The sequence below is a fragment of the Pezoporus flaviventris genome, unplaced genomic scaffold, assembly GCF_033815535.1.
Source record: "Pezoporus flaviventris isolate CSIRO_AGI_PZ_B2104156 unplaced genomic scaffold, CSIRO_AGI_Pfla_v1 ptg000066l, whole genome shotgun sequence".
NCBI classification, from domain to species: domain Eukaryota; kingdom Metazoa; phylum Chordata; class Aves; order Psittaciformes; family Psittacidae; genus Pezoporus; species Pezoporus flaviventris.
The window spans coordinates 1,364,868-1,391,012 of record NW_026892614.1 but is presented as its reverse complement, the minus strand read 5'-3'; the positions used below and the strand labels follow the sequence as shown (position 1 = coordinate 1,391,012).

At 39.6% G+C, this 26,145-nt stretch overlaps 1 protein-coding gene across 11 annotated transcripts in view; it reads right to left on the bottom strand.

The window, feature by feature from the left end:
• Window positions 1-23,183, bottom strand: part of KIF6 (kinesin family member 6) — a 149,455-nt gene extending 126,272 nt beyond the window's left edge. For all 11 annotated transcript variants that reach the window (XR_009746522.1, XR_009746521.1, XR_009746520.1 and 8 more), the window contains exons 1-4: window positions 23,040-23,183; window positions 22,101-22,210; window positions 19,195-19,269; window positions 1,797-1,944 (exon numbers count right to left, since the gene is read on the bottom strand). Coding sequence is in view for 6 of the 11 variants with exons in the window: in XM_061470899.1 (XP_061326883.1) it covers window positions 1,797-1,944; window positions 19,195-19,269; window positions 22,101-22,210; window positions 23,040-23,105 (399 nt within the window). In the remaining 5 variants the exon portion in view is untranslated. The remainder of the gene's footprint in view (window positions 1-1,796; window positions 1,945-19,194; window positions 19,270-22,100; window positions 22,211-23,039) is intronic.
• Window positions 23,184-26,145: the final 2,962 nt, after the last annotated feature.

Here is a 26,145-nt window from a genome sequence, read left to right as displayed (position 1 = left end):
ACTTTCAGACATAAACCTTTAGTTTTCACTGAATAGTTATTTCACCCAGGTTTTTTTTTAATTGATAATGACAGTCCATTATTTCAAGGGACACCATTTCAAAAGATACACTACAGATGAATGGAAAAACCGTAGTAAGGAAGTTACAGGAAGCTATGGAATTTCTGGCCAATAAACTAAAAAGATAAGTTATTAAAAACAAAAGCCTTGATTTGCTTCTCATTTGGACTAAAAGGTTTTGTTTCTTTGGTTTTAAATTGCACTGTAAGTGTAAGCAAGAGCTTCAGAGGTCTTGTATTTTGTGTTCCTGAGTTCAGTTCTATTTTATCTTACTTAGGCTTAGGAGGCAGATGGTTCCCTCACTATGTCAGCACTTCTCAAAGCACATTCATAGAAAAGAAGAAATGAAAGAAGGGAAAGGTATGAAAAGAAAGGCAGGTGGAAAGATAAAACAGCAAGAAGAGATGTTCTAAGATGCACCAAGAAAGAAAATGTATGAAACAAACACAAAGATTTGGAAACAAGCAGACAGAAATATCCCTATAAGCGTAACTAAGCAGAGCTTTTATCCAAAACCCAGGCTGAAAATGGAAACATATTTTTATTTTTGTAGAAACTATGTGCTGACAAGGCAGCAAATAAAGTATTTATTTTTCATCCTATATTGTTTTTATTACATAGTTAGCACTAAGAAAGAATGTTGGTGTTGACACTATGTTGCTGGCAATTGCACAATCAACCTGTGCACCCCCCACAGTAAAAGTCCTTCCTGGGGTCTGGTGAGTTCAACAGCAGGTCTAAGGCAACATGATCACGGGTTTCCTTTTTTTTTATTACCATTCCCACAAAAGCAAGCTCTTGTGCACCTGCAACATGCTATGTACATTTACCTCTCAAAGCCACACTTTGAAAGAGCCAAGGTAATTATTTAAATATTAACCCTTAATGTTAACCCTTATGTTAATGTGATTGAGATACACACCCTTATTAAGAATTAGTGCCCTCTATAAGATAAATGACAGTATAACAGTACAAATGTAATGACTGATGTTAATGTCAAATAATTTTTAAATTTAATTAAAAAGCATTGTTAAAATGGGAAGATTAATCTTTAATAACTCATAGACCTGGTGAAGTATATGAAGAAATAAAACATATATTACACTTTCTTCCCTTTTGCCTCCTGTAGTAATGAAAGCCCCAAAATGATTTGCTATGTTTACCCATATCAGTATTACATTTCCTCTAAAAGAAACTTCTTGTAAACATAATGAACACTCATAAGTGTGCTACTGTGGTACATCCTTTCACTTATTCGCTGATTTCATTGCATACAAATGTCAAATTGAAATAATTCTACAATATTTTGGTTATAACGTGATACACATACACACATCCTCCCACATTCTCCTTTAAAAAGTTCTTATACCTTGACTGCCAACCACCATATCATCAGCCACTTATTGTTGTGTCTCACAGTCCCCTTATATCTGGCAAAGAATAAGACACATTTCTTAAGCTTTTTTTTACAACCTGTAGGCTGCAGGTTGCTCAGAAGACTTGCTCTATTCAATAAGAAATTTTCTAATTTACTTAATAGAAAAATCGATGTAAGGAGATAAGGAATATTTGAGGTGTGGTAAGACCCTTGCATAACATGTTATATCAACTTAGATATTTCCTTCAGCTTTAATTTTAAGGCTTCCTTTAACAGTATTATAAAAGCAGCCTTTTGCAATACAGTTAAGTATTTGTAAAGCAGACATTAAAAATAAACAGAAAACAATGCCCCATACCTTCTGCAGTTGATCAAAAATGTAAGATAAAGTCCTGGGAATGATGCCTCGATCACTGTAACGTTCTGCTCCTCCTGTGATGGTGAAAGTTTTGCCGCTGCCTGTCTGACCATATGCAAAGATAGTACCATTATATCCTGCTAAAACACTAGAGAATAAAAAAAATGTGAAGATAATTAATATAAAAAGCATAACGTATTTTCCATTAACTTTGTATTTAACCAAAATATAATTATAGTAATTCTTAATTACATAGCAGCTGTTTTCAGTAATACAAGAATACTTTAAGATATGTATTCTAGGTGCAATAGAATTAAACTATCTAGAACTGAAGGACATTGTCTTGCCTTACCCCATTAACCAATATCATCATTAGCTAGTCATATTCATTACTGTTTTCTTTATTTCATATACTGTGTTTACAATCAGTGTAGTAAAAGTCTTTGTTTACCATGAACCATAGAATCATAGAGTCATAGAATCATAGAATAGTTAGGGTTGGAAAGGACCTTAAGATCAACTAGGTCCAATTCACCTGCCACGGGCAGGGACACCTCACACTAAACCATGTCACCCAAGGCTCTGTCCAACCTGGCCTTGAACACTGCCAGGGATGGAGCATTCACAACCTCCCTGCGCAACCCATTCCAGTGCCTCACCACCCTCACAGTAAAGAATTTCCTCCTTATATCCAATCTAAACTTCCCCTGTTTAAGTTTTAACCCATTACCCCTTGTCCTATCACTGCAGTCCCTAATGAACAGTCCATCCCCACCATCCCTATAGCCACCCTTCAGATGCTGGAAGGCTGCTATGAGGTCTCCACACAGCTTTCTATTCTCCAGGCTGAACAGCCACAATTTTTTCAGCCTATCTTCATACGGGAGGTGCTCAAGCCCCCTCATCATCCTCGGGGTCCTCCTCTGGACTTGTTTCAACAGTTCCGTGTCCTTTTTATGTTGAGGACACCAGAACTGTGCACAATACTCCAAGCGAGGTCTCACAAAAGCAGAGTAGAGGGGTTGGGAAAACACACAAAAACACACTGGTGAAAGAAACTTTTCTCTTAGAACTATGAAGACAGGCTGAGAAAGTTGGGGCTGTTCAGCCTGGAGAAGAGAAGGCTGCATGGAGACCTCATAGCAGCCTTCCAGTATCTGAAGGGGTCCTATAGGGATGCTGGGGAGAGACTCTTCATTAGATACTGTAGTGACAGGACAAGGGGTAACGGGTTAAAACTTAAACAGGGGAAGTTTAGATTGGATATAAGGAGGAAGTTCTTTACTGTGAGGGTGGTGAGGCACTGGAATGGGTTGCCCACAGAAGTTGTGAATGCTCCATCCCTGGTGGTGTTCAAGGCCGGGTTGGACAGAGCCTTGGGTGACATGGTTTAGCGTGAGGTGTCCCTGCCCATGGCAGGGGGGTTGGAACTTGATGATCTTAAGGTCCTTTCCAACCCTAACTATTCTATGATTCTATAATTCTATGAACTATGTCTATACAAGAAGCTTCAGTGGAACGGCAATAGCAGCTGTATGCAATGGTTTAGCTTGAAATTATATTCAGACTCATTACACCTCTTAGTTCTACTTGCAGAAGAGCCTTACTAAAGTCTAGTTCAGATCTTTCTCTAATTGCCCTCATTCCCTTCATTAACCTCCACCTGATTTCCACCAAACAGTAGATAAACTTAATGACAGTGGTTTAGCTGCACAGCATGGAGGAAATGTAGGACACGGCTGCAGCTGATATACAGCTCAGAAGCAATGGCTGACTGAATGGAAGTCTATAATGCATTTTCTTTGTACAGCTCTGTCTCATAAGACTAAATAATAAAAAACCTATTTCCACATTTCTAATTCAATTTCTTGTTAATCATTGAAAACTGTTCTGAACCTGACAACTATTTTAAGTGCCCCAAGATTTTATGCTTCATGCTGACTGACTAGAAACAATGAGGTAAAAATGATGGAGGAAAAAATTATTTTGAATTTTTCTTTTTGTAAAAGCAAACAAAAACTGAATAAAATTATCAAAAAAAATAGAATCATAAATTAAATAGTGATGAAATCAGTTATTGACTGTAATATTAAGATGGAAAATCAAACAAGAACTCATGAGAGTCTATAGTTGACAGAATGTATGATAAAGAAATCAGATTAGACTGTCAAGTTTTTTTATTTCCTCTCAGAAGCTGTGAATTACAAATTGTTTCCTGGATTCAGCCATCTCAAAATTGTTCTACCATAATTCCAACAAACATCCCCTGACAAAAAATATGAAGGAGGTATTTGAAAGAAAATAGAGTAAGCAAGAAAGAATTATTTTCTTTATAAAACCTAACAGAAGCAAAATGTACTTTGGATTTGGTTTACTGTAGTTTAATAGCTACTAATATTGCTAAAAATTTAACTAAAAATTTTCTTGTGCATTTTGTTTATTGTAAAAATGATAAAAGATAAGATTTAAAAAAATAAAAAAAAGGAGTAAGCAACCCTTGCATAAGAGGAAAGGAAACATATATAGATAGCTGATACTTTGGCACCACAAGAGATGCGATAGCTCTCCAACTTCTTAAAGTTTATTTAAAGGCCTGAGTAGTTGACAAATTGCTTATATTAATACATTACAGTAGGATGTCAGAGACAAAAACAGAAACATGTTGAAAGGAACTACAATGAACATCTGGCACCCAAAGACCAAATCACCCAAAGACACAGTATGCAGAGATTTTAGATACCAGATGTTAAAAATCAAAACAATTATTATTATCAAACACCTCATTCATCTATCTTAGGAATTTCTAGTGCACACTGTCAAAGTATCTGAATGCTGAAGACAGTAATGAGTTGTCAAAAAGTAGGGGGTATCAAAAGCAGCTCAGAGATGGCAGATTCAAAACAAGCAAGGGAAACTGATTCTTCATGCAACATCTAGTTAAGCTGTGAAACTCCTTGCAGTGGGAAGTTTTGCATGCTAAAAGTTCACACAAGCTTCAGTAGAGACTGGACCAATTCATGCAAAAAAATTATTTCAGCTACTAAACGCAGAGAAATCAGAAAATTCCTAAACTACAAATAACTAAAGGCTAACAGAATACTTGGGGAAGTAGCTCTACATGCTTTCGATGTTTTTTGGTTTGTTTTCTTTTTTTTTTTTTTTCCTGAGTACTGCTAGTTCCTGAAAGAGGTAACATACTGCATTAAACAGAACTTAAGTCTCACCCAGTAGTACAGTTGCTCTTCTGTTTTTACATCTCTGTCTTTGGCTGTTTCAGATCTAGCATTTCGGGTTGTTAAGTTTTCTTCTCTGATTCTTTAAAGTTGTTAAAGGTATATATTTTCAATTACTGTGACATGGCTTTCTGCAGAAAGGTGTTGTTTTGCGATGTGTCCAAAAAAGTGGTAAAGGTGTGGCTGCAAATTATTAATTTAGGGTCCCTGAACTTCACAGAAGGCTGTTGATTAGGATCACCACAAATGTAAACATAGGATAGAATGTTTTTACAAGGGCATGTAGTTATAGGACAAGGAGTAATGGCTTTAAACTGACAGCAGAAGATTTAGATTAGATATTAGGAAGAAATTTACAGTGAGAGTGGTGAGGCACTGGCACAGGTTGCCCAGAGAAGTTGTGGATGCCCCACCCCTGGAAGCGTTCAAGGCCAGGCTGGGTGGGACTTCGAGCAACCTGGTCTAATGGAAGTTGTTCCTGTCCATGGCAGTTTTATACTGAAATGGGAAGAATATATGTAGGTGGACCAATACCTAATCAAATTAAACTGGTATCTTTTTACTAATTAAGCAGGATTTTTAAGATACATACTTACTAGTTTTAACCTAAAATGCACAATCCCTTTAGGGAAACAAAAACATAGAAAGCTTCATAACCTCTTAGTCACACATAAAATGCTATTTAAAAGACAACAACAAACAACTACAGAATTACATTTCACAAAGTGTAGGGTCTCTCAGATGCTAAGAGTTAGCACAGTAAGTGGAAAATGTACATGTTCTCCCTTACACCATGAAATGCAATCACAACAGGTACCTAAAAAGGTTGGCAATAAAGATTTTGAGACAAGAGGATCCAGAGTGTATTTTCTGAGCAGCATCAACCATACAGATCCCTGAAGATTCTCATTGGCAAATGAAAGCTGTCACCAGCAGCAGTGGAACCTGTTCTCTACAGGAAAAGGCAGTAGAGAATTAGCAGCTCTTTTCTGCATATACTGCAAAATCAACTTTGCAAGATGTTCACCTAGGCAAGATCTACAAGTTTGCTTTTCAAATTGTCTGAACAAAACCCTAAAATTTTGGTAAACTTAGTATTTGAAAGTACGTAAGTTGACACAGTTGTTGATGGTAGTCTTGCGAAGCCTAAAACATGCACACATAAAAATCATACACTAAAAGGATATTTTCAGTCATGCCCCAGTGTTATCAGAGTATCCAGAATTTTGCAATTTGTTTTTTTCACCCTCGAAGCTGAGTTTTGGCATGGTTAATTATATACTTTATTGAATAAATTGTCTCTTTACTACTTCAGAAAAAATACATCAATAACACATAATACAAGGAAAGGTTTTGGTGAAAAGATCTTTCATGAACTTATGCAATGTTGTATAGCTCCCTATTCAGTTCATGGACTACTTCCAGACAGATCAGCTAAAATATTGCTGGAGAAATCTGTTTCTAGTATATGTTAGCAAAGTTAATCTGTTATGATTGTCAGAATTCCTGAAGGGCTTTTATTTTTTTTTAATTAATACCAAGAAAAATTTTAAAAAGCCTACTAGGGAGAAAAATAAGTATTTAAAATACAGTCACTAAATCTGTACAAATTTGTACATTCGTTTCACTGTTAGGAAATCTGAGAAGTTCATTTTCCTTACACACTAAAACTTAAATGCATAAAGGGAAAACCTAAGTTGTCATATGCATGAGCAGTCGGTCCAACATGTTGGAGTTTGTACCTGTGAACAACAAAATTGACTGAATATGAACAAGTGTCATTGGACTGAATTTCTGCATGCACATAAGTCTCAAAAAAATTGCCCAAGACCTGAAATTCTGTGAAGATAAGGTTTTCAGAAAAAGATGATGTTTCTGGGAAACACAGACATATAGTAGTTCTGCAGACAATCAGAATTAATATACTGAGCTGCCTTGATATCTTGTTATTAGGATGTAGGAGATCTCAGTTTCATGACTGCCATGAAAGGTCAAACTCTGCAAATTCAAATTAAAATTGTGTGTATCTGGTTTTGTGTTTCAGTGAAAATACATTTGGTCAAACCATACAAAGACTCACATATCACAAAGCTGTATATAATGAAAAAATTGTAACATTTCCTGGATATATTAATTTGAAATGGAAACATATACATCCATGTGACTATATTTACATATGATTGTGTACATAAAGGTGTGTTAAATGGAAAATTTCAGTCTTCTTGGTTTTAATTGCTTTTTGTGAAATAGTCACGCTAACTGCAGGCAAACAACTGCTAGCCTATGAATATGTATTGTTTTGTTACAGTTCTAAATCGTCTTTATCCATTTTTCTGCAGTATTATTTCTAATCTAATTATATGCCCACTTCAAGATGATTTTAACACAGGAAAAAGTTTAGGCGGTTCTTACATTTTACTCAAAGAACTGAATGCTTCTTTTCTGGTAAAGCACTGAAAAATTATTGCTAATTTTTAGAAACAACAGTTTGTGCTTGACCTTAAAAATCTGATCAGCAACATTTTTAAACACAAAGAAAATATTCAATGTCCTCCATAGTACACAGAATTGAAAGCACACTGAAGACAGTAATCTGATCACACTGCTATATAAACCTAACTATATATTATGACAGCAAAATAATTTAGCATGACGGGATAAAACAAAATATTTTAAGTTTTACCTTTAAGCTGTGACACAGACTACCAAAAAGTCTCCCACAATGACAATATTTGAAACAGAAATTACAATACCTTTAGTATTTTTCTAACCAGAATATTAAAATAACCAGAAGAGATCTAGAAAGCACATCGATAGCGTTCTGCACCTTCAAAGTATCATAAAGGCTATGATCCAAATCTTATTCAAGTCAATGACTAACTTTCCAATAATCTCAGAGTTTTAGGTGGGATCCAGATCATGGGAAAATTTTATGCAGGTTTTTGGACTTCAAGAAACTTAAAAAAAAAAAAAAAACAAAAACCCAACCAAACAAAAACAAAAAAAAAACCACAAAAATTGAATAAAATAGCAAGGGTTCAATATCTTAGAAGTTCCCTTATCAGTGGTTGTCCTCAGAGTCCAGAGAAAAATAATAATTTATAAGAAATAGTCAATATATGTAAGGACTTAAGACAGTAGCACTGTGGGTGCAACTATAATAGTCTAAAAGTGTAAGACAGGTATTTAGAGAGGTAGCATCTTTTACTAGACTTACTAATATTGTTGGGGGAAAACATGATTAGTCTCTGGGCTTCAGCGGGTTACTGTTTCTTTAGTTACATTAGAAAGACACTGCCTCTTCCCTTAGATCTTGCTAAGCAAAAGCTGTCAATACAACCTTTTACCAATTATCAGGCAGAGGACAATTTTTATGGACTCATATATGAATTGTGATTAAAGGAGAGCAGTGCCATGTGTTTTTTTCCAGTCAAATTTTCTCAGTTATCAGTTAATTGGCACTTTATAACTTACTCATAATTAGTGTCAATTCAAAAACATGAACAGTGAGAATTTAACTTTTAATTTAAAAATTCATTTCAGATACCTATTTAAATAAATGGATGTTAGAGTTATGTACTGACATTTTCAGTCACTCAATTGACTTGTCTCATGCCTGAAAGATGTCTAATTCCTAAATATAGGGTGTGATATAGAAGAATAACTCATGCAAGCAATTCCATTTAAATTGATAAATATGTTCACAACTGCTTAACATTCTTCAAGTGAGAAATTCCTCAAATGAGAGCTAGACAATTTATGGGTAGTTACTACAGTTTAAAATATCATTCAGTACTTCATCCTTGATTATCTGAGACAATATAAATAGTGGTATAAAGCCCAATGACAGTAGACAGAGGTTGAAAGCAGGCCGTGGTTGTTTTATTGTGGTTGGTTTTTCTGACTACATGTTCTTTCAATTTCCAGTGAAGATCATTTGTTCTATTTAAAGTTCATGGACACAGAACTTTTCATTTGTTTTTGTGCTTATTGTTAACAAGACTTCAGGGAGGCTTGTGCCTAAGTATAACAAAGAACTCTGCTTCCTCTGGTGCTATGCTGGTTTTGTTGAATCAAACAGAATAACTACTATCAAAGTTTGAAAAAACAAACACACACACAAATAAAAAAAAAACACCAAAGAAACCCAATTCACCAAACAAACTCTCCCCCCCAAGTTCTGTGTCGAGTTTTGGACTCCTCAGTGAAAGAAGGATGCTATAAGGAAATTGGAGTGAGCCTGACAGAACCAAGTTAGTTTGGGCTGAAGCACATCACACACACATGGGGAAGCCAAGGGAGCTGTTTTCTGTCAACCTGGAGAAGCCAAAGCTATACATGTACCTAATTATTGCCTTCCATTATACAACAGATCATTACAGAGATGGACTCAAACTCTTTTCAGAGACTTCCAGTGGTAGGACAAGAGGCAGTTTTCACAAGTTGTGAGGGGGGAAATTAAAAGTAGGTATAAGGAAAATATTCTTCACAGTGAGAGTAGTTAAGGCCTTTAACAGGTGACCAGATGGGTTGTGAGATCCCCAGCTTTGGACATTTTCAAAGCTCTGCAGGACAAGGGCCTGAGCAACCTGATCGAACCTCAATGCTGCTAACCTTGAACCTGAACCTGCTTTGCTCAGGAGGTTGAATCAGATAACCTACAGAGACCCCTTCTGACTTAATTATTCTAATTTGTTGGCAGTAGGCATAAAAAAAGGAAAAAGTAAACAGTGCTTATCAGTCCCTAAAACATGCTACAACCTTGGCACTTCATACTAATCTCAATGCATCAGTTTTTATAATGAAGCTTGGAGTAACAACCTTACTCTCAAGTTTTTGACATTGGCAGGTGTTACAACATGGAAATCTTGTCTTAGCAATTGGTAAATGAAGCCTACCCTCAACATGAAAAGCATATACAGCAACAATGAAGTCTAAGCAAAAAGATTTGCTTGCTCTGACACTTAACTGCTACAGCAAGACATACTTCTCAGTCTTTAAAATTATTAAAAAGATAATTTAAATAGATGCATTTAAGCCAGCTGTAATTTTTATGATTGTTTTGTTTTAAAATTAAAAAGCTCAAAGTGAAAGGTTTTTAGTAAGTTTATAATACAAATAAGTAAAACATGTCTAAAAGTTTAAATGAAGGAAAAAGGCATTATCAAGTAAGGGCTAAATCTTGTATTTATATGTAGATGAGAGAAAATCCTGAGAACAAGATACAAATTGCAGCTTTAAAAAGTAATTATTTTGATTTTGTTCCTTTATTTCAGCTTTACACTATTAACTCTGGTTCTGATATCTTCATTTTAAAGGACTGATAATATAAGGAGATGTGGTTACAGAAAATATTCAATAACTACTAAAATACTACACTACTGAAAAAAGCAGAAACCACCAGTATCTTTGATCTTGGAATACTGTCAGCCCACTCCTCATGTCAGCTCTTGCTGACCTGAAATATGTTACCCATGTACTTCACTTTCCTTCTTTCTGCTGCATAAAATCTCAATCCATAGTCACTCTATTAGAAAGAATAAAAATTCAACACAGTCCTGACACAACCGGCTCCCAGACATGATACTTAAGATAAAAAGAATTTAATTTGCAGAGTCTGGTAAAAAGTTTCCAGTGAGCATTTGTCTTTACAGAGACTCAGAATTTAGGCATCTTCTTTCCCTTGGAGCTCAAAGTTTCTTTTAATTAAAATAAAGCATCCCAGGATGACTTTTTATGACTTTGCCAGATTTATGTAACAAATCTAATTTGGTAATGCCTCATCTTTCAAAAACAACACCGATTTCCAAATGTGCATGCAAACGTGTTTTCGAGAGCTTAGTGCAAGCAAGTTTCCTTAGAAATTTCAAAAGGGCCTTCCAAAATAAAATTCCACTATAAGCACTGCAGAACATAAACAACACAATGATACTCTGAATCAAACTATCAGATTGTAAGCTCTAATAAGCAGCCTTCTTGAATAATTCTAAACTGTGCAATTTAAGTCAAACATGAGCAACTAATAGTTGTTTGAGATGAAACATTAATGATGATTTACACTTTTTATTGTCTCATAACTGTATTTGAGGAAGAACTGCTAGCATTACTGCTCCAATTTCTTAATTTGGCAGAAATTTTAAGATGCATTTGTTTCAAGTTTATGTACAAAAAAAGGTATTCTTTTACTACATATAGATTCTACAGGTCTCTTGTACCTAAATCACCCACATTAGCAATAATACAGCTGTGATGCAAGGCTGCCTACATGTGAGCCAAGCCACTTCTTCGCACAATGTGACAAATATTCAGGTCAGAATGGATAATTGTTCATGCAGATATTCTGAATACATGTTCTGTAAGAATAAGCAGCAGAAAAAAATAAACCCACCAAATGAGAAACAGAAAACCAGAAAAGAGTTAAATGGTTTTTATATTACAGGATTCTTGGGATAAACACAGCATATGAGAAGAAACTGAAATCTGTGGCAATGGGATGGTTATCCTGGAGGCTTTCAAATCCTCAAAAAAACCCATAGGTGATTGCCATTTAGGTTTATAAGCAAATGAGCTGTTTCTTATTTGCAAAATATATATGAAGAGAAAATATTTTCTATGTTATTCTTTAATAAATCAAGACAAAACATCGGCCACATAACAATTAAAAACAAAAACTACTCCAAAGCACTAACATTGTATAATTAATTTCATCATAACACTTATATTTGAAGCATTACAATTGTTCAACTAAAGCAGTGCTTAATCATTAGCAAACTGCAAAATTATGTTCTTTATTGTCTCTATTTTTGCGGGAAATCAAGTAAATATTTAAAATTAAAAGGAAAACAGGAAAGCACAAACAAATGATAAAAAGAAACCACGCAAGAGATGACTTAAGCATTAACAAAAAAGTAATAAAAAAATTCAGGCAAGTCACATACAGAGGCGGGCACTTTTGATTGAAGAAGCAAATTAAACAAACAAACAAACAAAAAAATCAACTTAAAAAGAAAGAAAGTTGCATCCAATACCCACCCATCCAAGAGCAAACTAGAAAGATTTTAGAATCCTGAGCATTGTATTGCTGGTTCTGGTTTAAACAAAGCCTTTTTTTCCCCTCAGCATTCAAGTCTCTAACTAAATTCTCATGACTGTAAGTATGCATGGCAGGGAGCCTCAAAATGTTACTGAACTATTTCATTGATATTTTCCTGCTACTTTCTTTTCCCTGGCAATAAACAGACAAAAAAACTGTTCCCTTAGTAAAGTGACTCCAGCAACAGAAATAAGTGCATTTTCAACAGTTTTGCCTGCAAGAGAATGACAACTTAGAAACAAATAACAAGAACATTTTGCTATTAAAAACTGTGGTCTTTCAGAGTAACAGGGCAATTCTTGCTGTCCCACATTGGAAAATTGAGTCATTAACAATAGAGTGAAATAAACTTCAGACACAGTTATGGACTCCACTAGGCAAGGCACCTCATGGCTGAAGACATTTTGAAATAAGTATTTTTGCTTAAGAAAGGGTAAAAATTAAGGAAAAGGATGAGAAACAGGAACATACTTCATTTATTGCCTACTCTACTAGATAAAACACAGCAAAATTATCCTTCAATATTACCAGTAACAATACAAATGTCAATTAGAATACATGCTTTACTACATTATAACACTCAGCCAAAATAGTTATGATTCAGTTAATAATGATGTTATAAATTATTTTTAGCATTGAAGACAAAGTCTCAGCTATTTGGTGATAAACGTATGCCAAAACACCATTGATTTTAATAACATTTAAGTACTTGCAAGTACTTAAAAATATCTAAAAATCAAAGCTAAAGTTTGCAAAATGGATCAAATCAATGCATAAAAACTTATCAGCCAACACTGAAATGGAGGAAAACAATACCACTTACTGTTTATTAGAGCACTGCATAAGTGAATTATTAACTGGAAAACCATTTTCTAGCAACAACCAAAGGGGGTGGGGGTGGGAAAAGTCAGTCTGTGGCTGTTTAGCTTTGATACTCTCAATTTTTCCTGATGATAATTCAATCCATAGCATGCAACAATAAAACTTTTAATCCTTCTCTATCCACACACAGTCAAATAAAATATTTTTTTCTGCAGTCACCATTAAATTCAGAATTATTTAAAGCTTAGCAAATGAGTTAACTTGAAGCTATATGTTAAAAAGTCAGATAAGCAAAGAAATACCTTTTGGGTGAAAGAAATAAAAACAATTTTTTAAAAAGAGTATTTAACTTTAGTGAAGTTTCAAATTCACTGGCTCTTCATTTTCATTGTCATATACCCTCCTGTGTTATGTGGGACTTTTAAGAAGCAGCAGGGTGGGGAGAGGACAAGAAAATGAAATTATAAAGAGCTATGTATATTTTTACTTCCAAATAAAAATTTGAGAAAGACTGTAAGCCCAGCTGAGGATGTCTGTTTTCCTATAGCACAAACACGCAATAGTGCAGTAGGCTGAAGAATAACTTGCAGAATCATAGCTTAAACCAATGGATGGGTCAGTGTCCTGGAGTGACAGAAGGATCCCAAGAGTTGACTGTACTGGAGGCTGAAATCAGCTTGACTGGGAGGGAGGAGCAAAAGCACCCCATTGTGACTGGTCCACAGGCTCCATGCATCCTTGGCACAGACTACCTCAGGAGAGGGTACTTCAAAGACCCAAAAGGGTACCAATGGGCTTCTGGTGTTGCAGCTTTGGAGACAGAGGAAATTAAGCAGCTGTCCACCTTGCCTGGTCTCTCAGAGGATCCTTCTGCTGTGGGGTTGCTGAAGGTCGAAGAACAACAAGAGCCAACTGCGACCGCAACAGTGCACCGGCAGCAATATTGCACCAACAGAGACTCCCTGATTCCCACCCGTAGGCTGATCCATAGACTGGAGAATCAAGGAGTGATCAGCAGGACCCACTCACTCTTTAACAGCCCCATATGGCCAGTGCAAAAGTCTAACAGGGAGTGGAGACTAACAGTAGACGATCATGGCCTGAATGAAGTCACACCATCAGTGAGTGCTGCCATACCGGACATGCTAGAACTTCAGTACGAACTGGAGTCAAAGGCAGCCAAGTGGGATGCCACAACAGATACTGCCAATGTATTTTTCTCAATTCTTTTAGCAGCAGAGTGCAGGTCACAGTTTGCTTTTACTTGGAGGGTCGTCCAGTACACTTGGAACCAATTGCCCCAGGGGTGGAAACACAGCCCTACCATTTGCCATGGACTGATCCAGACTGCACTGGAACAGGGCAAACTCCAGAACACCTGCAATACATTGATGACATTATTGTGTGGGGCAATACAGCAGAACAACTTTTTGAGAAAGGGAGGCAAATAACCCAAATCCTGCTAAAAGCCATTTTTTTGCCATAAAATGGAGAAAGGTCAAGGGATCTGCACAGAAGATTCAATTTTGGGGAATAAAATGGCAAGATGGAAGTCGCCAGATCCCCACAGATGTGATCAACAAGATAACAGCTATGTCTCCACCAACTAATAAGAAAGAAACACAAGCTTTCTTCAGTGTTGTGGGGTTCTGGAGAGGGTTCTGGAGAATGCACATCTCAAATTACAATTTGATTGTAAGCCCTCTTTATCATGTGACCCAGAAGAAGAATGATTTCAAATGGGGCTCTGAGCAACAAACCTTCGAACAATTAAATGAGAGATAGTTCATGCAGTGGCCCTTGGACCAGCCTGGACAGGGCCAGATGTAAAAAATGTCCTCTACACCGCAGCCGAGGAGAATGATCCCACCTGGAGCCTCTGGCAGAAAGCTCCAGGGGAGACTCGAGGTCGACCCCTCGGCTTTTGGAGTTGGGGATACAGAGGATGTGAGGCCAGCTATACCCCAACTGAGAAAGAGATACTGGCAGCCTACAAAGGGGTTCGAGCTGCTTCGGAAGTGATTGGCACTGAAGCACAGCTCCTCCCGGAACCCCGGTTGCCCCTGCTGGCCTGGATGCTCAAAGGCAGGGTCTCCTTTACACATTGTGCAACCGATGCTACATGGATTAAGCGGGCTGCACTAACTACACAATGAGCTCGAATAGGAAATCCCAGTTGTCTAGGCATTCTAGAAGTTATCATGGACTGGCCAGAGAGCAAAGATTTCGGAATGTCACCAGAGGAGGAGGTGGTGATGCGTGCTATAGAGGCCCCACCCTATAATAAACTGTCAGAAAGTGAAAAGCAGTATGCCTTGTTTACGGATGGCTCTTGCCGTATTGTGGGAAAGCATCAGAGATGGAAGGCAGCTGTATGGAGTCCTCGATGACAAGTTGCAGGAACAGCTGAAGGGGAGGGTGAATTGAGTCAGTTTGCTGAGGTAAAGGCCATCCAGCTGGTTTTGGACATTGCTGAATGAGAAAAGTGGCCAGTACTTTACCTCTATACTGACTCATAGATGGTGGCAAATGCCCTGTGGGGGTGGTTGCAGCAATGGAAGCAGAGCAACTGGCAATGCAGAGGTAAACCCATCTGGGCTGCTGCACTGTGGCAAGATATCACTGCCTGGGTGCAGACCCTGGCGGTGAAGTTATGCTGTGTAGATGCTCATGTACCCAAGAGTTGGGCCACTGAGGAACACCAGAACAACCAACAAGTGGATAAAGCTGCTAAGATTGAAGTGGCTCAGAAGGATTTAGATGGGCAACATAAAGGTGACTTATTTTTGGCCCAGTGGGCCCATGACACTTCAGGCCATCAGGGCAGAGATGCAACATACAGAAGGGCCCGTGATCGAGGGGTGGACTTAACAACGGACACTATTGCCTAGGTTATTCATGAGTGTGAAATCTGGGCTGCAATTAATCAAGCCAAGCGGTTAAAGCCTCTTTGGTATGGCAGATGATGGCTGAAGTACAAATATGGGGAGGCCTGGCAGACTGACTATATCACACTCCCACCAACCCACCAAGGCAAGCGCCATGTGCTTACCATGGTGGAAGCAACCATCGGATGGCTGGAAACAGATTCTGTGCCCCATGCCACTGCCCAGAACACTATCCTGGGCCTTGAGAGACAAATCTTGTGGTGACACAGCACCCCAGAGAGAACTGAGTCAGACAATGGGACTCATTTCTGGAACAACCTTATAGACACTTGGGCCAAAGAGCATGGATGGCATTGAGTAGGGATATCACATCCCCTACCATGCACCAGACTCTGGGAAAATTGAACCGTACAATGGGCTGTTAAAAACTACACTGAGAGCAACGGGTGGTGGGACTTTCTAACATTGGGATACACATTTACCAAAAGCCACCTGGTTGGTCAACACCAGAGGATCTCCCAACAGGGCTGGCCCAACCCAGTCACAACTTTTACATATTGTAGAGGGGGACAAGGTTCCTGTAGTGCACATAAAGAATTTGCTGGGGAAGACAGCCTGGGTTATTCCTGCTTCAGGTAAAGGCAAACTCACTTGTGGGATTGCTTTTGCTCAGGGACCTGGATATATTTGATAGGTAATGCGGGAAGATGGGGAAGTTGCATGTGTACCTCAAGGGGATTCGATTTTAGGAGAAAACAGCCAATGAACTCAATTATATGCTATTGCCTGCTATGTAGCACCTTTATAGCCCACCAACTAGAGGGCTGCAGGCCACCAGTGGCTGGCCCTGACTTCCCTCCAACCACCATTCCAACAAAGAATGAACTTTGACAAAACCAGACAAGTTCAGCAGTGACCAGACGAGTTTGGTGGTGTCATCAGCAGGCAACAATCCAACAGTGCACACTCTCTCTCCTGCTCTGAAAGACTGTTACAAGAGATGGAGCCTGACATCATGGACCGGATGAACTCAGCAGCTTCATAGGGATTGTTCCATGCAGTAAGGAATGATATCTCTCTCTTTGTGTGGGTATGGGTGCATATATACATATGATAAAAGCAATGGCATATTAAAAAAATGTAGGATCTGAGCATGACAAGAAAGCATGGAATAAGGGGTGGGTACTATCCTGGGTTCAGCTATAGCAGCCATTTTTCTCCTTCTTAGTAGCTGATGCAGTACTGCAATTTGGACTTTCAGCCTGGGAACAACGCTGATAATACCGATGGTTTTAGTTGTTGCTAAGTAATGTTTACTCAAACCAAGGACTTTCTGAGTCTCATGCTCTGCCATGGAGGAGGGGAAGTCGAGAGGAAGCAGAGACAGGACACCTGACCTAGACTAGCCAAAGGGTATTCTATACCACAGCACATCATGCCCAGTATATAAGTGGGGCAAGTTACCTGGAAGAGTTAGGTCACCGCTCAGATCAGGCTGGGTATCAACCGGCGGGTGGTGAGTGGTTGTATTCTCTCCCCTTGTTATTTCCCTTATCATTATTATTATTGGTGGTAGCAGTAGTTGGTTTTGTGCTATACCTTAGTTACTGGACTGTTCTTATCTCAACCCATGGGAGTTACATTCTTTGAATTCTTCCCCCCATCCCTCCGGGAGTAGGGGGAGGAAGAAGTCGGGGCAGCGAGCGAGCGGCTAAGTGGTTCTGAGTTACCAGCTGGCCTTAAACCACAACAGTCAGACAATGAATGCGAAAGAAGTTGATACCTAAAGTAATACTTCCCAATTCACAAATTCGGATTCTGAGCAGAAAGCTTGATGAAACATGATGCAGAAATTCTGCTTCCTCCAGTATGGGATTTTCTCCCGCACTAAAACCAGTGCTAACATCAGCAATGTAGGCATAAGCTGAGGAAAGAGGACATTGGAAAATCCTCCCAGTTCAGCACAATGAATGAAGAAGACTCATGTAGAAGTCTTACCTGCTTGCCTTTGCAAACTCTAAAATACTAGCATTGTTGGTTATTTTATGGAGGAGAAAAACAAAACCAGTGCCTTAAAATTTAAAACAAAAATAAGTAGGGCAAAATTTAAGACTATCTCCAGAGTTATTAATTCATGAGTGTCCCCAAATAAAAACTAAACAGGGGGTTAAGATTTTCATTAGGTTTACCCCTTCATGGAACTACATAGGGAATACTTTCCTAAGGCAATGAAGTGAGCTTACATATACAAAAAACCAATTGGACATAGATTTCTATGTCTATGCAACAAAATACAGCAATAGTAGCAATGTTATTTTAGGAGTTAAAAATGGAACCTTACCATACATAAAATTCTTTCGGGACTGTTGCATATCTCTTAGATATGCCAGTATTTAGAAAATTCAAACATCAGTCTGCTTTTATAGCAGTGAGAAAACCACTAACCAGCTCTTCTTCAAGCAGTTCTTAGAATCATAGAATCGTTAGGGTTGGAAAGGACCTTAAGATCATCTAGTTCCAACTCCCCTGCCATGGGCAGGGACACCTCACACTAAACCATATCACCCAAGGCCTCATCCAACCTGGTCTTGAACACTGCCAGGGATGGAGCATTCACAATCTCCCTGGGCAACCTATTCCAGTGCCTCGCCACCCTAACAGGAAAGAATTTCCTCCTTATATCCAATCTAAACTTCCCCTGTTTAAGTTTTAACCCGTTGCACCTTCTTGCCCTCTACTCTGGTCTCATGAGACCTCACCTGGAGTATTGTGTGCAGTTCTCGTGCCCTCAACATAAAAAGGACACAAAACTGTTGGAACAAGTCCAGAGAAGGGCCATGAGGATGATCAGGGGGCTTGAGCACCTCTCGTATGAGGATGAGCTGAGAAAGTTGGGGCTGTTCAGCCTGGAGAAGAGAAGGCTGCGTGGAGACCTCATAGCAGCCTTCCAGCAGCTGAAGGGGGCCTATAGGGATGCTGGGGGGGGACTCTTCATTAAGGACTGTAGTGATAGGACAAGGGGTAATGGGTTCAAACTTAAACAAGGGAAGTTCCCTTAAACAAGGGAAGTATATCACTTTAGATGGGATATAAGGAAGAAATTCTTTACTGTAAGGGTGGTGAGGCACTGGAATAGGTTGCACAGGGAAGTTGTGAATGCTCCATCCCTGAAGGTGATCCAGACCAGGTTGGGCAGAGCCTTGGGTGATATGGTTTGGCGTGAGGTGTCCCTGCCCATGGCAGGGGTTTGGAACTAGATGATCTTAAGGTCCTTTCCAACCCTAACTATTCTATGATTCTAATACAATGAAATCTACTTTTGACTGTGTGTCACCCCACTTACTCCCAAGATAACAACATACCATTCTGCTACTGGTTTGGCAATGCTGTCAAAAACCACATCTTGTTTTGCCTCTTGATCAAAAATTTTCTGAAATCTGAAAATATTAAGCAAATAATAATTGCTTAGAATCTTAAAACACTACTTGATTCATACATTTTTGTTTGTCTTTGTAATAGTCAATGTTTACATCATTAGGCTTACATAACTTAGTACAATGTTTTCCCTGTAGTCTAGCACAACAGCACGCTGTGGTTAATTGTATATAAATAGGCTGTACACAGTGCTGCTTTGAAAAGATCTGTACAATCAAATCCTCTGATAAAATGATGTGGCTTAGAAAAAAAATAAACGGTATTTTAAATCTATCAAGAGAATCAGTGTTTGTAACTGGCACCACACTGAAACCTGGACAAATAGATTACACTATAACCAAATACAGCATCCCACCATTATAGCCAGGCTCATGTTTTTTTCATAACTACTTCCTTCATTCTGCTGCACAGTTACTGTAAGTCACAAGGAGACATTCAAGTCAACCTATGTTTTGACACTTCCTGTATAAGATATCTGAAGTTGTCTTCCAGAATCATAGAAGGTTGGAAGGGATGTTCTGCTCCAATCCCACTGCTCAAAGAAAAGTCAGGTAGAGCAGGGGTCCATCTAGTCAGCTTTTGAGTATCTTCACAGCTTCTGTGGGCAACCTGTTCCTGTATTTGATTACCCCACAGCAAAACAAGCAAACAAACAAACAAACACACTTTCACATTTCCTGTATTTCAATTTTTGCCCATTAACACTTGCCCTGTCATTGGACACCACTTAAAAGCATCTGGCTCAGTCTTCTTTATTTCCCCCTTCCCCATCAGATGTTTATACATATTGATAAAATCCCCTTGAGCCTTCTCTTCTCCAGGATAAACAATCCAGGTCTCTCAGCCTTTCTTCACATGTCAGACACTCCAATCCCTTAATCATCTTTGTGTCCCTTTGCTGGAGCTCAGTACTGAATACAGAACTCCAGATATGATCTCACTGGACGGGAAGGATCAACTCCCTTGAACTGCTGACAATGCTCTTCCTAACACCTTTGCCACAAATGGTGTATTGCTGACTTATGTTCAACTTTTTGTCTGCCAGGACTCCAGGTCTTTTCCTGCGAACTTGCTTCCAGTCAGCCCTGAGCCTGCCCTGGTTATTGTCACCAGGAGCAGAGCTTGGCATTTCACTTTGTTGAACTTCCTGAGAATCATATTGGCCCATTTCTCCAGCTTCTTGAGGTCCCTCTGAATGGCAGCACAACTGTCTGGCTTTCCTAAATCCATTCTTCACACAAGTCTTCACTGGTCACCTGACGCTGCTCCCAGCTCTTGTACACTTCCTTTCTATGTTTGCATTTAGTCAGGAGCTGTTTCTCCTGCTGCCTTTGCATCATTTCCCATTCATCAGGATGGACTGTTGGAGGGGGTGATCCTTGAAAATTGGCCAGCTCTTTGACTTCTCACCAGGGTTGTGTCTCATGGAATTCTTTCAAGCAGGTCTCTGAATAGGCCAACATCTGACCTCTCCTCAGTTTGATCTCAAATACAGGGTTGTAATCCTACTTTCTGCCTTGCTCCCTTCTGTCAGTATGCTGAACTTCAGCATATCATGGCCACTGCAAGCAAGGCTACCACCCAGTTTAATACCCCTGATCAGTTCTTCTATGTTTGCAAATATGAGATGCAGAAGAGCTTCTCCCCTCCTCAGCCTTTTAACCACAGGTTAGGAAGTTTTCATCCAAACACTCCAGAAACCTCCCATACTGCTTGTGCCCTCCCTCCTATCTGTAAATGTATACTCACTTGATCCCTATATAAGGGCGTAAGAGCAAAGGAGACTACTGTTTGAGGTGACTAGGATAAACAGACTTCAAGAAAGCATGAGTTTTACAGAGGAAAAAGAAATGTTTTCTCTATAGCATTATTTTTGCTTTGTCTTAATAAGGCACAGCTTTTCTCAGTTCTATCTCTATGGATTTTTTAATAAGTTATAAAGTCAGAAAAAATATCAACATTCATTACAGCTCACTCAGGCATCTGCAACCTAAGCTAGTTTTGCATACAAATCTAGTTGGAGAGGGCAACTTATCTCTTCCCAAGCAGAACAGATCTCTTTAGCTGATATAAAATGACATCAGTCCGAGATGCAGCCGTTTATCTGGGACTTCAGTTTTAACAACACAGAGTAACAAATTTACTTGATTTGGTATTATAAAATAAAGCATATTCAACCCGGAAAAAGACTACCTCAACCTCATTATTACAAGTGGTTATACATCTAGCTTTCTTCATCATCAAAACTTTAAATGCTGCTTCCAAGTTTTCTGTCAAAAAGAAAACTATTTTATTGATATTGCTTTATTTTTAGTTTCTAAAAAATATTTACATTCTACAACAAGGGTTTTATTTCTTTCAACAATCTCTGTTTTTCTTTACCATGGTTTGGTTATGTCTGAAACGATTTCTAAACAGAGTGTTTTGCGTCAAGACATCTTTAGCCAGCCTATGCCAACTCATTAGGTAACAAGAGAACACACACAGTCCTGCATTCATACACAAATCCAAAACAAGCTGTAGTAATGGCAGAGCTGATAAATGAAGATGCAAGTCATTATATATTTCTAAGTATCATCTCAAAGATTGCAACGGATAGACAAAACCTCCACAACTTTATCAAATGCTATCAAGTTTATGCAGGTGAAGAGTATAATATGCTGGATTATGCCTCTTGTTAAGGGAGCGACAAGAAAACAAACTTATCTCTACCAAAACAATTTTAAGAATGGGCTTTTCCTGGTTCTGTAGATCTGTATCACTACATCCTTTATAACTACACAAAGTGATATTAATCGAGGGCAGAAGATATGATGATAAGCCTTTTACTTACTTGAACTTGTAGCTCTCTCGTTTATTATTGACGACACCATCTGCTAAATCATGTGGCACAATAATCTCCAGAGTGGACAGAGATTTCTCATCATCCTCAATTGAATAGATCTAATAAGCATGGGTACGAATTAGCAAAATAATTTTCACAGTAGCACAGTACAGTCCTTATGTACAACACTTATGTAAGCTTAGCGCCTGAAGGAAAAAAAAGTCATGCAAATTTCACTTAGTACCTGAGCAGATCCTCCTTCAGCTATTATCATCCTGTTTGTTACCATGCAAACACTACCATAAGATTTGAAACAGAACCACTGTCTCTTTGACATAATTTGCTTACTAAACCACTTTAATATCCGAGATGTTGTAAAAAAAAAAAAGCAGAGAGCCTTAAAGCAACCCTCTCCAAAAAACCTGCAAGAATAAATTAGCAAAGAGTAAACCAGAACGAATAGAGTTTAAAACAGCAAGACAATGAAGAGACCTAAATGCATGATTTCTGATCACCGTTATTACCCCTTTCCAGGACTGCTACAGACTGGCAGCTACACATCCCCGTCCAACATTCAGAACAGTGTTGAACTGTTCTGAATAACCAGCATCAGGTGATTTTACTCTGGAGCCTTCCTGCAACAAGTAGGCAGAAAAGAAGTTCCTCACCCCCTTCCCTAGTAGTTAAACCTAAACTCCTGTACTCGGTGATTTTATTAACTTCTTAAGGCTTCGGAGAACAGTCCAGGGCTGTGGCTTTTGCTCCCCACCCGACCACGTGAAAACCCCTCAGCTCCCGCGGGCCGCCGGTGCCTTTTGCTAGGGGAATGAGACGGGACACGCTCACTGCCCGCTCCCTCCCACCTTCAGGCAGCCCCAGGGATGCCCTCCGGCTCGCCCCACTCCGCCCCCCCACCCACGCCAGAACAGCAGCTGTCCCCCATCATACCCCCGCCTCCTGGCGCCTGCCCAGCGGCTTCACCCGGGCGTATACTAGGATAGTTTCCTTCACCATCGCGGCCAGCCGAGCGCCACCGGACTGCGCCGCCCGCCTAGCAACGGTAACCACGGCATGACGCTACCCAGCGTACACCGCGGCAACTGCCTCGGACGTCGGCGAGGCGAGTTCGGCACCTCCCGAGTCACGGCGGGTCCTCTCAGACTCTGAGGGAGTCTTTAATGAGGCCCGGAGGAGCAGGGAGAAACGGGCTCCACGTGCGAGCCGTGGCTGCCATCCCGCCGCAGGTGGATGGTTTCCCACTTGTGTTCCCTGAGGCCGAAGAACCATGGATGTGGGGAAACAGAGACTGTAAACACTGTCCAGCTGGGCGATGCCGTGTTTGTATTGCATGTGGATCACTCCATTGTTGCATCAGTAATTCCCCACCATATCTGTGCGGTTGTGTGTTACCTGTGTGTCCATGTGGCCTTCCTCCTCCTCCTCTTCCAGCTGAAACCACCTGTGGCAGGTCACTAGCTTTAAGAGAAGTGTCTGGTAACCAGCCAGAACATAAGGAAGGGAAATTGAGGGAAAACATGTAGATTACATAGAATAAGGACCTCAATTTTTCAGAATTTTAATCTAGAAAATGTTCTGAAAAGACTGCTGGTGGGAAGTAGAGGGTACTGTTTTGTTACAAGAACTAAACACGCAAACTTAATAGTAGGACCCCGTTATTCTGTGGTTACCAAAGAGTTACACAAGCAGCATGATAGCATTTTGGCCTTAGTTTTCTTGAGATGTAGGGGTAAAGATCAGATTGCAGTGATTACAAGCCTACTAATTTAAATTAAGTGGAAAACTGGGACTTGATTATGGGGGAGGATAGAAATTTCTTTAACTCATGTAAGGTAAAAGTATGTTGAACTTGTAGTGCAAATATGAAAAACAGCAGGGCAAAGGGCTTATCTGTCCCAACTGAACAAATAACTGTCTCAGAAAGCATATGAGACGTAAGCAGTGTGCCTTCAGGGAATGAAATGAAAAAGGACTAATCAGCAACTAAAATCGAGTGCAAAAGTCAAAAGGGTAAAAATGCAAGCAAAAGAAAAGTATTAACTGGTGATTAAATAGAGAGTGAAGAAAAAACAGGACATTGGAATGGAATAAATAGTATTTGCTTGGCATGGCTTCAAAACTACAAAAAAATTTTGTCCCTTGTCATTAGGGATGGGGATGCTGAAGGTGATGTCAGATCCAGGAGTGACTAACAGGAAGGAAAGGGGAGAGGGAAATAACTACAGCCAAGAGGCAAGCAAACCCAGAGAATTCAATGAATTTAGACTGGGAGACAGGGATTTGACAGGGAAGAGTAGAAAATTTCAGCCCCAAAATTCAGAAAGAATTGGGATGTTTAATTGAAGGTCCAGGAACTGTGTTGGTTGGTTTGATTTTGTATTGAAACAGAAGCAGGAGAGTCCAGTATCCTTGAAAAATCTGCAAATGTAATAAGTCAGCTATGTTATTTAGCAGTTTATCTGGGTTTTTAATTATCTGGGCAGTGGACATTGAAACACTGCAGTTAGCTGTGTGGAAAGCCATTTTGTGTTTGCTGGTGTTCAGTAGCTGGAATATGGAGTTGGGTGAGTGAGACTATATTACGGTTGGCACAAAGCCTGATCTGCAGAGATGCCACAGCGAAGAGACACCCATAGGGTTTGCACAGAGCTACTCTGAATATGATATGGCCTGCACGGATAAGCCAATGAGCAATCTCAGATTCAAGCTGCTTCCAGCTTAAAAGCATAGTCCAAATTTCTGAAATGGGGGAAGGAATCCTAGACCACTGTCCTGGGTTCAGCAGTAGCAGTCATGTTTCTCCTCCTTGGTAGCTGGTGCAGTGCAGTGTTTTGACTTTCGGCTCGGGAACAGAGCTGATAGAGATGTTTTGGTTTGGCCAAGGACTTTGTGAGCCTCATGCTCTGCCAGGGAGGAGGGGAAGCCGGGAGGAAGCAGAGACAGGACACCTGACCCAAACTGACCAAAGAGCTATTCCATACCACAGCACGTCATGCCCAGGATGTAACTGGGAGTTAGCCGGAAGGGCTGGGAGACTGCAGGGTTGGAGGAGGTATCGGCTGGTGCTTGGTCGGGGCTGGGGGGGGCAAGTTATCGGTCGGCTGGTGCTGAGGTGTTGTATTCTCTTCCCTTGTTATTTCCTTTATCATTATTATCATTGGTGGTAGCAGTAGTGATTTGTGTTATACCTTAGTTACTAAACTGTTCTTATCTCAACCCGTAGGAGTTGCACTCTCTCGATCCTCCTCCCCGTTCCTCCGGGAACGGGGAAGGGGAGAGCCCCGGTGCGGGGGGGGGGGGGGAGACGGACACGGACCTTGATTGTTGTCAGCTCGGCACCACTCACTGGGAGTGAGTGAACAAGTTACCTGACTGGGTTTAAACCACGACAACCACCTGCAGAATGGTCACTTGTGCAACAAAAGAAGAACAAAGATAACAGAAAAACCTCACAGTTGTCTTCCAAAATACCCTCTTTATTACACAGCTTTCCTTGCAGAAATACTAAAGTGCTGTGTTGTGCTCCACAATATATTGCCTTCAAGAATGGCATGTTAGCGTAGTGGCACCCAGCTCAGAATTAGCACTCTAGGCTTGCTGATCTTTCTGCAAAACAAAAGCTGCGTCATTATTACTTAGGTTTTTCTCCTGAGTATATGGTATGTTGACTGCAGAAGACTGGAGATCAGTGGAAGAATTATTAAATTGGTGATAACATAGTTAAAGGTGATCTATTATAGTTTGTTAAGAAAATGGCTATTCTTGGACAATAAGGAAATTATTAGCAGACTTTTCTGAGGAGACAGATCTTATGTAATATATTAATTAATAACTGCCCTGGGTTCAGCAGTAGCAGTCATTTTTCTCCTTCTTAGTAGCTGGTGCAGTGCTGTGGTTTTGACTTTCAGCCTGGGAACAGCACTGATAACACCGATGTTTTTAGTTACTGCTCAAATGTTTAGACTGACTGAGGACTTCATGAGTCTCATGCTCTGCCAGGGAAGAGGGGAAGCCGGGAGGAAGCAGAGACAGGACA